Source organism: Salmo salar, chromosome 09 (assembly GCF_965601325.2).
Source record: "Salmo salar chromosome 09, fSalSal1, whole genome shotgun sequence".
Lineage (NCBI taxonomy): Eukaryota > Metazoa > Chordata > Actinopteri > Salmoniformes > Salmonidae > Salmo > Salmo salar.
The window spans coordinates 61,516,271-61,527,207 of record NC_138299.1 but is presented as its reverse complement, the minus strand read 5'-3'; the positions used below and the strand labels follow the sequence as shown (position 1 = coordinate 61,527,207).

The window sequence follows — 10,937 nt, the reverse complement described above, 5'->3', positions numbered from 1 at the left end:
ATTAAAGTAGGATAAAACAACAATTTGTCTGTCTAATTATTCAAAGAAATTAAATAAAAAACGAACAAATTGAAGCTAGGAGCATTCCTCTAATCGCAGACTCACACGTAGAGTAACTTATGGAATTTGAATATGTTACAAATCAAACGCCTTGGGTATGGGTTCACAACGTTCATAGTGTTGTATGGGTGGGAGTTCAAGAAATGGAGCGTTAAGAAAACAGTATGTACTGTGTGAAGGTAAAATAGAACAAAAGGGTGATTTTTAATGAGAAAAAGCAAATCAGTGCCTTTGGCAGTGCTGGACCTTCCACAACGGGTCTCTCTAGTGTATATGACACATTGTGTGAAGCCAAAGCTATGGCAAATACACTCCTTCACTTCTTTCTCTGGCTGCATCCCAAATGGGCAATACTTTTGACCAGGGCCCATAGGGCTCCAGTTAAAAATACAGCACTATGTGGGGAATGGTGTGCCATTTGGGATGAAGCTTCTCTGTAACCGTACACCCCCATCTCAACAGAATATGACTCATCGCCTTTCTTGACTATGCCACACTTCTCCCAGGTAACTCTCATGCACCTTGAACCAGAGGAATAGAATGTTATGGAGATCAAATTGATGAAACTTGGCCAGTGAGGCTTCTAAGACAAGGAGTGCAACAAACCGTCTCATCACACACCTCGCTGGCAGACTGTTTAAATGGCAACATTGCTTTTCTCCCAAGCTTCTGTTCCGATCACGGGGAAGGCTTGATTTGCTGGAAACAGCTTTTCCAGCGGTGTTATGGTAATTACATCACATTATGGCGAGCGGTTACTCACGCCATAAGCAGTAGGGCAAGGGAGGGTGTGTGGAGGCTTACTGAGACAGCCACAATGTTGTCTGCATCAACCCTCAATGTATTCCTCTGGCTACGGTTGCCTTTTGGGGGAAAACGACCGTTTCTCTAGCATCTGCTTACTGCTCAGACATGGAAGGGACAAGCGTGCTCTAGGCCCTCTTTGTGAATATGGGAATAAATATGTAAAGAAAAAAAGGGGTAAAACATCTCAAATGGCTCCTTACTGTTAGCACAATACTTAGAGATGTATTTTCTAACTGAATTCTCAAACTAGCATTTATGCATTTGCTGATTTTTTTTATATGGCAATTTTGTTACGTACGACATCTTGTCAAATGAATGTGAAGTCTGGGCAGGTTATGCTACGGTTAGAAGAAAACTGATAGTAACGGGAAAGCTCTTAGCACTAACATTAAGAAATGGGGAGAACCCATTCATGTGTCTTTCCCTCTCTGACAAGCTAATGGCTTAGCATGCTAATGCTAGTAAGCCATTCAGAAGCCTGACTGGAGCAGACAAGCTAATGGTTTAGCATGCTAACGCTAGTTAGCAATTCAGAAGCTCGACTGGCTTGTGTGGTTGAGCGCTCAGTAAAAGCAGCCTTTCGCTGAGGCTTGCATGTTCATTTATATTTCAGGTTTCTGCGTGAACAGCTAGCGAGCAAAACCTCTCAAGACCTAAGGCATTTGATATCTAAGGGAGAAAAAAACACTAAACAATAAATACAATCCACAACATATGGAGGATTCAGTCAAGGATCAGTGATGCACATTTACAGGGTGCAGTTCTATGTCGTTGTTGTGAGATATGTCATTCATAATATGATCTGGTTTCATGCCAGAGAAAATAATATTTTACAGAAAAAGGGTTTCACACCTGTGGCCACAGTCAATTGCTGGATGTGTTGAATACAAGCAGAAAAGAAAAGGAAAGCTTTGTTGGATGTGGTTAGTAAAATCTTCTTGCTGATAAGCATACAATATAGTGCAGTCCTCACTGACTATTTTCTAGCTACATCACTACTCACATTTCTCAAGCAATACCGCATCCAATCGGAAGTATATGACCAGAGATGAGAGGACAAGTTCTGTGGACCTATATGACAATTTGAGAGACCATGCATGATGTGTCCAGTCAAAAAAGCAAAAAACAACAAATAAAAGCTTTTTCAAAACAACCCAAGCTTTAAACAGTCATGTACAGGCAGAGCCATGAGAAAGTAGTGAATAAATATGTAAGGCGGTCAGACCAACAGTATGACTACTGAATGTTCTGTGAGTGAAAATGTACTGTTCTGGTTTTGTCAGTTCCTCAGTTCAGCATAGCCTCTCTAGGGGTCTTTTTTTTCATCAGGACCTGGCAGTATGTGCTTGTGTGTGTGTGTGTGTGTGTGTGTGTGTGTGTGTGTGTGTGTGTGTGTGTGTGTGTGTGTGTGTGTGTGTGTGTGTGTGTGTGTGTGTGTGTGTGTGTGTGTGTGTGTGTGTGTGTGTGTGTGTGTGATAATATATACAGTTGAAGTCGGAAGTTTACATACGCCTTAGCCAAATACATTTAAACTCAGTTTTTATATAGTTATATATATGACCAAAAGTATGTGGACACTTGCTCGTCGAACATCTCATTCCAAAATCATGGGCATTAATAAGGAGTTTGGTCCCCCCTTTGCTGCTATAACAGCCTCCACTGTTCTGGGAAGGCTTTCCACTAGAATTTGGAACATTGCTGTGGGGACTTGCTTCTATTCAGCACTGATGTTGGGTGATTAGGCCTGGCTCGCAGTCGGCGTTCCAATTCATCCCAAAGGTGTTAGATGAGATTGAGGTCAGGGCTCTGTGCGGCCAGTCAAGTTCTTCCACATCGATCTCGACAAACCATTCCTGTATGGACCGTGATTTGTGCACGGGGGCACTGTCATGCTGAAACAGGAAAGGGCCTTCCCCAAACTGTTGCCACAAAGTTGGAAGCGCTTAATAGTCTAGAATTTCATTGTCACTGTAGCTTTAAGATTCCCTTCACCGGAACTAAGAGGCCTAGCCCGAACCATGAAAAACCGACCCAGACCATTATTCCTTCTCCACCAAACTTTACAGCTGGCACTATGCATTGAGCGATCAGGGAGCGATCTCCTGGCATCCACCAAACCCAGATACGTCCTTTGGACTGCCAGATGGTGAAGAGTGATTCAGCACTTCAGGGAATGCGTTTCCACTGCCCCCTGAGTCCAATGGTGGCCAGCTTTACACCATTCCAATGGTGATCTTAGGCTTGTGTGCGGCTGCTCGGCCATGGAAATCCATTTCATGAAGCTCCCGACGAACAGTTATTGTGCTGTCGTTGCTTCCAGTTGCTTCCAGAGGCAGTTTGAAAGTCGGTAGTGAGTGTTGCAACTTCAGCACTCGGCGGTCCTGTTCTGTGAGCTTGTGTGGCCTACCACTCCGCGGCTGAGCCGTCGTTGCTCCTAGACGTTTCCATTTCACAATAACAGCACTTACAGTTGACCAGGGCAGCTCTAGCAGGGCAGAAATTTGACGAACTGACTTGTTGGAAAGGTGGCATCCTATGACGGTGCCACATTGAAAGTCACTGAGCTCTTTAGTATGGGCCATTCTACTGCCAATGTTTTGTCTATGGAGACTGCATGACTGTATGCTCGATTATATACACCTGTCAGCAACGGGTGTGGCTGAAATGGCCGAATGCACTAATTTTAAGGGGTGTCCGCATACTTTTGTATATATAGTGTGTTCATGTGTTGGTGTGTTTGTTAATGTGTCTGTGAGTGTTTAAGTGTGTGTGGGTGCCACACGGCTGGGGTCCATCTCTCCTACTATACGTCCTCAGATTCTCCTCGCAGGCCTCTTTGGCACTTGTCTAACGTCTTCTGGTAGGCGCGGGCCATCATCGAGCCTGGGGGTTTGCGTTGTGGCGTGATCGAGACCTTTCCAGGACCGCACGGCGGTTGTCTGAAGAGAGAGAGAGGGAGAGAAAAAAATAAGAAAGAGAGAGAGAGAACAGGAAAGTGTTGTTATAGTAACAGTCATAGTAACACACAGACGGTACCTCAAATAAACAAAAGGGGTTGTGAGGGGAAGGAGAGAAGGAGGGAGGGAAAACATCAACAACAGAACCCAAGCTGATTAACCTGTTGGGTCTAGGGGGCAGCATTTGCACGTCTGGATAAAAAAAATGTACCCGATTTAATCTGGTTACTAATCCTACCCAGTAACTAGAATATGCATATACTTATTATATATGGATAGAAAACACTCTAAAGTTTCCAAAACTGTTTGAATGGTGTCTGTGAGTATAACAGAACTCATTTGGCAGGCAAAACCCTGAGACATTTTCTGACAGGAAGTGGATACCTGATGTGTTGTATTGACTTTAAAGCTATCCCATTGAAAGACACAGGGGTTTAGGAATATTTTGGCACTTCCTATTGCTTCCACTAGATGTCACCAGCCTTTACAAAGTGTTTTGAGTCTTCTGGAGGGAGATCTGACCGAACAAGAGCCATGGAACGGTGATGTCCCATTAGACACCTGGCGCGCTACTTCATGTTGGGTACCCTCGTTCCAATACGTTATAAAAGGCTATGCATTCGTCCACCTTGAATATTATTCATGTTCTGGTTAAAAAAGGCCCTAATGATTTATGCTATACAACGTTTGACATGTTTGAACGAACGGAAATATATTTTTTCCCCTCGTTCATGACGAGAAGTCCGGCTGGCTTACATCATGTGCTAACGAGACGGAGATTTTTGGACATAAATGATGAGCTTTTTTGAACAAAACTACATTCGTTATGGACCTGTGATACCTGGAAGTGACATCTGATGAAGAGAATCAAAGGTAATGGATTATTTACATAGTATTTTCGATTTTAGATCTCCCCAACATGACGTCTAGTCTGTATCGCAACGCGTATTTTTCTGGGCACAGTGCTCAGATTATTGCAAAGTGTGATTTCCCAGTAAGGTTATTTTTAAATCTGGCAAGTTGATTGCGTTCAAAAGATGTAAATCTATAATTCTTTAAATGACAATATAATATTTTAACAATGTTTTCTAATTTTAATTATTTAATTTCTGACGCTGACTTGACTGCCGGTTATTGGAGGGAAACGATTTCCTCAACATCAATGCCATAGTAAAACGCTGTTTTTGTATATAAATATGAACTTGATAGAACTAAAAATGCATGCATTGTCTAACATAATGTCCTAGGAGTGTCATCTGATGGAGATTGTAAAAGGTTAGTGTATCATTTTAGCTGGTTTTATGGTTTTGGTGACCCTGTCTTTGACTTGACAAAACATTACACACAACTCTTGTAAATGTACTGTCCTAACATACTCTAAATTTATGCTTTCGCCGTAAAACCTTTTTGAAATCGTAAAACGTGGTTAGATTAAGGAGATGTTTATCTTTCAAATGGTGTAACATAGTTGTATTTTTGAAAAATTTGAATTTTGACATTTATTTGGATTCAAATTTGCCGCTCTTGAAATGCACCTGCTGTTGATGGAGTGCACCACAGGTGGCACGCTAGCGTCCCACCTAGCCCCAAGAGGTTAAGAAGAGAGCTACAGGGTTGAGAGGAAGAGACAAGAGGGGCCTGGAGTGGTGGTGCTTGCGTCTGGTGTCATAGTAACTCCATTGAGCTCGGGATCTGGCCTCCCACTCGAGAGCCCTTCCACCTATTCTCACATCCCAGGGAGCATATCAACTGTATATTCCCTTATCAACTTTATATTCATCATCTCCAACACCACCCCAACATCAACATAACTGCGCGTTTCTGTGTTTTGTGGGGGAAAAAATAAGAGGGAGATAAGTGTTTCCTATGACATCGGCGTGCATCGTGTGATTTGAACCAATTATGAGTAGGCATTGTCTACTACAGGCACGGCACTACACCGGGGCTAGGGGGGGCTATAGCCACATCACAAATCTGCATAGCCCCAGTTAAGCCCCCTCAAGCATTTTAGTATATATATTTTTTTTAAGTTAATAACCAGCCATTCTGTTCCCAATCCGATCCCTGGCTGCGTGCTCGTGCCACGCGTGTACCTTATGACGTGTGTGTGTGCGCGTGTGTCTGGTGTGTGTGCTCGCGCACGTTAGGCTACGTTACGTGAGCTAGCTTCTAGCTAGCTAGTCGCCCATCTCGCCCCGTTGCGATGGACCGTTTTCTGATCAAGAGAAGAGTACGGGTAGAAAATACAAATCCAGACCCTGTCTCTGAGGGGGCCAAACAAGAAGAGGGAGATAAGAAAGATGAGTCGGAGAGAGAAACCCGTGTGCCACGACGTGAGGGAGCACCAGAGAAGTTCGTCGCTGCTAGCTGCTCCACAGCCACCGTTAGCTGCACTGTTAGCACAGCCACCGTTAGCTGCACTGTTAGCACAGCCACCGTTAGCTGCACTGTTAGCACAGCCACCGTTAGCTGCACTGTTAGCACAGCCACCGTTAGCTGCACTGTTAGCACAGCCACCGCTCCCTCTGATTTAAGCCAGTCACCTGTTGAAGAACCAAGGCGCCCTCTTCTTCGGCGTTATCCAGCCACAAAAGTTGGACAGCAGGATCGCTACTTCAATTGTAGATGGTATGAGGATTACAAATGGCTGGAATATTCTATTTCATAGACCGTGCTTTCTGCAATGCATGCCGCCACTTTCAACGTCCAGGAAACCATGGTGGAGAGAAGGGGGCATTTTCCCACAATGGCTACCAGAACTGGAAGAAGGCAACAAGTTCGTTGAAGACACACAATGCCAGTGTGGAATGAGTGGATTATTCAGAAAGAGTCTGGCTCAACAATATGCAATGCTCTAAGTGATGGACATTCAAAAAGAGTCAGAGAGAACAGAGAGTAATGAGATCTGTCGTGGAGTCATTGCGTTACACTGCATACCAGGGACTTTCACAGAGAGGAGACAAAAAAAACGACATGGTTGTCAACCAGGGAAACTTCCTTGAACTTTTACAGGTCATAGGCAAATTCGACGAAACAGTTGCACAGAAAATCTCAGATAATCCTAGAAATTCTAGGTACATGCATCATGATATACAGAATGAAATGCTGGGCAAACCCTCGACTCAGCAACCTTGCCTGCCTGTCCATACAGGCAGAAAGAACCAAGGCCCTGGATGACCAGAAGATTATAGACTCATTTGCACTGAACCACAACAATAGACGCATCCTCCTTCTATAAAACAACACTTGGTGTGTAACTGAAAGGCCTTTTATTTATTGACAGAGTGCGCCTGTCCGGTGGTGGGAACATGATTCAATCGCACTGATCTGGATCTGGATGGAACAAGAAGGCGCATGCATATTGTCAGCCAGTCGGCCTACAAGTATTTTTGCAATAGAAATATAAACCCTAAGAAAAATGATAGCCAGCTCGTTTTACACCATGTGTACACAGTGGACAGGCATAGGGTAAATTCACTTCTCGTTGTGGCTACACTGTGGATATAATTCCTTTCTGATGTTGTGATAGACATTTAATCCGTAACATTATAACCAATGCACAGCAGGACGCATGTATATCGTCAGCCTACAAGTTATTTTTGTTTGCAATAGAAATATAATCACTAAGATTGTGATGATAGCCAGTTTGTTTTTACAAGTGCGTGCACAGTTAACAGGCATAGGCTAAATGCATTGCACTTCTCATTGTTGTTGCCATTTCATCTGAAACATTATTACCAATGCACAGTTGTCTGATTATACATATGGAATAAATGCACTTAAATGTCATGAAAATCAACTATTTTCTGGTCTACTAATCAGTTGATGATGTCATTGGAAACACTTATCTTTCTCTATCGTTTTTGTTACAAAACATTGAAATGCACCGTTTTCACATAAGTTGATGTTGGGGTGGTGCTGGAGATGAGCAATATGAAGTTGCACAATTTAGAAATGTCCCTTTAATGCAGGCCAAACTTAATGCAGAGACACATACCACACAACCCTAAAGATCAAGGGTGCCAGGCAAGTACACAAACACAGCACACTACAGAAAGAAAGATAGAGAGAGAGAGACAGAGTTGTCTTTGGTTAGTTTCAAACAGGATTTGGTGTAAGGTGAGGCAAGGTGTTCCAAATTTCTATTAGTACTTCCAATATTTACGCAACAGGTTTCACTCTGGCTGCTCCTGCGAGCCCACCAGCTCACTTAGAACCCTTTGGGTTGGCTGCGTCGGCCCACGCTCTCCAGTCCATAAGAGAATTAGAGAATCTCCAACAGGCCAACCATGGCTGCCCATGGCTATCCATGGCACGGCCCCGCCATGCCAGGTGGCAGGAGGGTTGGGCAGCACTGGGCGGCCAGGAAGCAAGATATCAACGAAAACAAGGTAGCTAGCTAAGCCCATGCAGGCCTCCCCTGGCACTGCCATGGTGGAGCACATTACTCAGTGCCAGCTGTAGGGTGCCAGGTGTCCCGGGCTGGGCGTTGTTTAATGCGACAGAGTGACTGACGGCAGTGGGGTGCACACATCTCCACTACCAAGACTTCCAACACAGACGCCTCAGATTGAGAGAGAGCATGCAGATGGCGCACAGAAGGAGAGGGGGGAGTAGGATGGAGGAGAGAAGGGGGGGGGGGGGGGGTGTAACAGATAGGGAGGGATATTGAAAAGGAGAGGGGGAGAAGGACAGACAGAAAGAAGAAAGCAAGGCAGATATAAATAAAAAAGAGTGAGGAACCTAGAGATAAAGAGAGAGAGCCTGAGTGAAATAAAGAAAGAGGCAGAGAAAGCCAGAGAGATATATATATATGCATGGAGAGAGACAGATGTGCTATATGCTTCCCGCTGACTTGAGTTGGTGAAAGTTACAGCCTGCGACCTTCTGAACTTCACATGCTCTATATTGCAGAGCACATCTGGGAGACTTTCCACGATCACCCTCCCTTTCATCTTCAAAAACGCTTCCAAGTGTTTCTCGTGCCTAAGAGGCAAGCTCGAACAACTTTGCGGGTGCCAAATGTTCCATGCAAACCACCACCAATGGTAAACAATAAACTTTAAAACAAGAGACCAAGGAACTGACTTTAAAAAAATCCAGTGCCAGAAAACGTCCATGTCCGATTCCTCGCCTTTTGCAATTCCAATCAAGGTGACCTCATTTCGGGACGAGCACTCGCCTCTGACCTTGAGCCCATTAGAACGGCATATAACGGAGGCACTTGGAGAATACAGTCCTCCTCCCTTTAATACCAGGCTTAGAACTGGCTGTATCTATTACCAGACGTGGGAGAGAGAAAAGAAGGAGGAGAGATGAAAGAGAGAAAGGAGAGCGACTGGGTATGGCCAAGAAATGAAGAGTAGGGATGGAGCGAGAAAACACAAACACTTCAACACTTCCAGGAAATAATTATCGCTGTCTGTTTGGAATCACTTTGAAGACTTGCAGTTGCACACATTATGCGCTAAGGTCGGCATGAAGACACTCAATCAACTTCTTGAACTTGTTCGGCACAGCGAAGAACCAGCCATTGTGTGTAGAAGGTTGAAATTGGAAATGGTTCACACCGTTCCCATCTCTACAAGTTCCCCAGCGAAGATTGCCTTTCCATTCAGGTGACCGGACAACAGTTTTAAAATGACATGGGTAATTGCATCAAGCCTACAGTTGAAGGTATGGGTAAGCTTTTACATAGACTTGGTGAGAGGAGGGAAGAGGGAAGGTGGCCGGTAAAATCAAATGCATATTCTATTGGAGGATACTTCAGAGTGGAAACATTTGCTTCTAATAGCCTTTCCAGTTCGCATCGTCAGGTATAAAAAGCCCATCTTTCCTCCCCACATCAATCTAGCGACAACAACTGCACAAACAGCGGCCCATTTCTATTGGTAGACTAAACGTTACAGTTATCCTCTACAGGGATGAAAACACTTAAACACCCATAGAAACACACACAACACACACTATACAAGGAAAACCACACACCAAACAACTTCAAGGGTATTTCTAGCACTGATCACAAATCTGTCTGCTGCCATCGGTTTTGATGGCTCCTTTTTACCTGCTTTTCCCCGAGGCGACATCTTTTAGTGTTAGCGAAGTCACAGAAGCACAAGAGAGGGAGAAAGGGGGAATTGACAAAATAATAAGAGCATTCCTGGTTACAGTGGGGACATGCCTGGCTGTCACAGAGCTTAATGCAAACGACTGGCATTGTTTCTTGTTTCTCAAGTGGTAAAGCAGCGCGTCAAGGGGGGTGAGTAAGGAGTGGCAAATCACCACACAACACACGAACATACTCTAAGGGGTGTATAACAATGCATCCCAATGATCCATGCCACGGGGAGACGCAGTCTGTATAGGCCTAAAGTAATATGAAGGGAGGATGCCAAAATGACAACCAACCATGAGGCCTCCTTCGCACTTGCGCGAACACACACACACACACACACACACACACACACACACACACACACACACACACACACACACACACACACACACACACACACACACACACACACACAGCTCTTGTCTGATTTACTGGAAAGCGTCCAGTAAAATGCCATTTCATGTTGTGATGGAGCGATGGGGAGCTCCTGCGTCTCTGGTCCCTCCAAAAGAGATGAAAACCCATAATGGGTTTTGTGTTACTTTCATCCTTTACTAATTACACAGCATTACATCATCAGCGGGGCCTGTTATCCGAACGCAAAGAGAAAGCCTGCTAGTAATCTATCAAAGCATTCCCAGTCAGATCTTCCAGGGGTTCTCTATATAAACAGGAAGACCGTTCCGGTAAACTGAGCAGGGATTAAATACAGTATGTTAAAGTTCATTAACATCTGGGTTAGCTGCTGCTTTGGCGACTACATAAACACACTGTATGTATCCATTAGGGTTAAGATAACAGTGGTAAAGGTAAGCATAATCACCATCATCATCCTTCTCCTAGGATAATTACACACACACACACACACACACACACACACACACACACACACACACACGGCCAAACACACTCACACAACACTTTATATTTCAATGAGACAAAATGCAATATGGGGTGATTCAATATTTTTCCGCGTCACATGTAAACAAACCGCCATC

The 10,937-nt window shown here is 44.2% G+C and overlaps 1 protein-coding gene across 4 annotated transcripts in view; it reads right to left on the bottom strand.

Moving 5' to 3' along the window:
- Positions 1-2,348: 2,348 nt before the first annotated feature.
- Positions 2,349-10,937, bottom strand: part of LOC106611507 (protein diaphanous homolog 2) — a 686,561-nt gene continuing 677,972 nt past the window's right edge. For all 4 annotated transcript variants that reach the window (XM_082955835.1, XM_082955838.1, XM_082955836.1 and 1 more), the window contains one exon: positions 2,349-3,806. In XM_082955835.1, the coding sequence (XP_082811961.1) occupies positions 3,742-3,806 (65 nt within the window). In that variant the 3' untranslated portion in view covers positions 2,349-3,741. The remainder of the gene's footprint in view (positions 3,807-10,937) is intronic.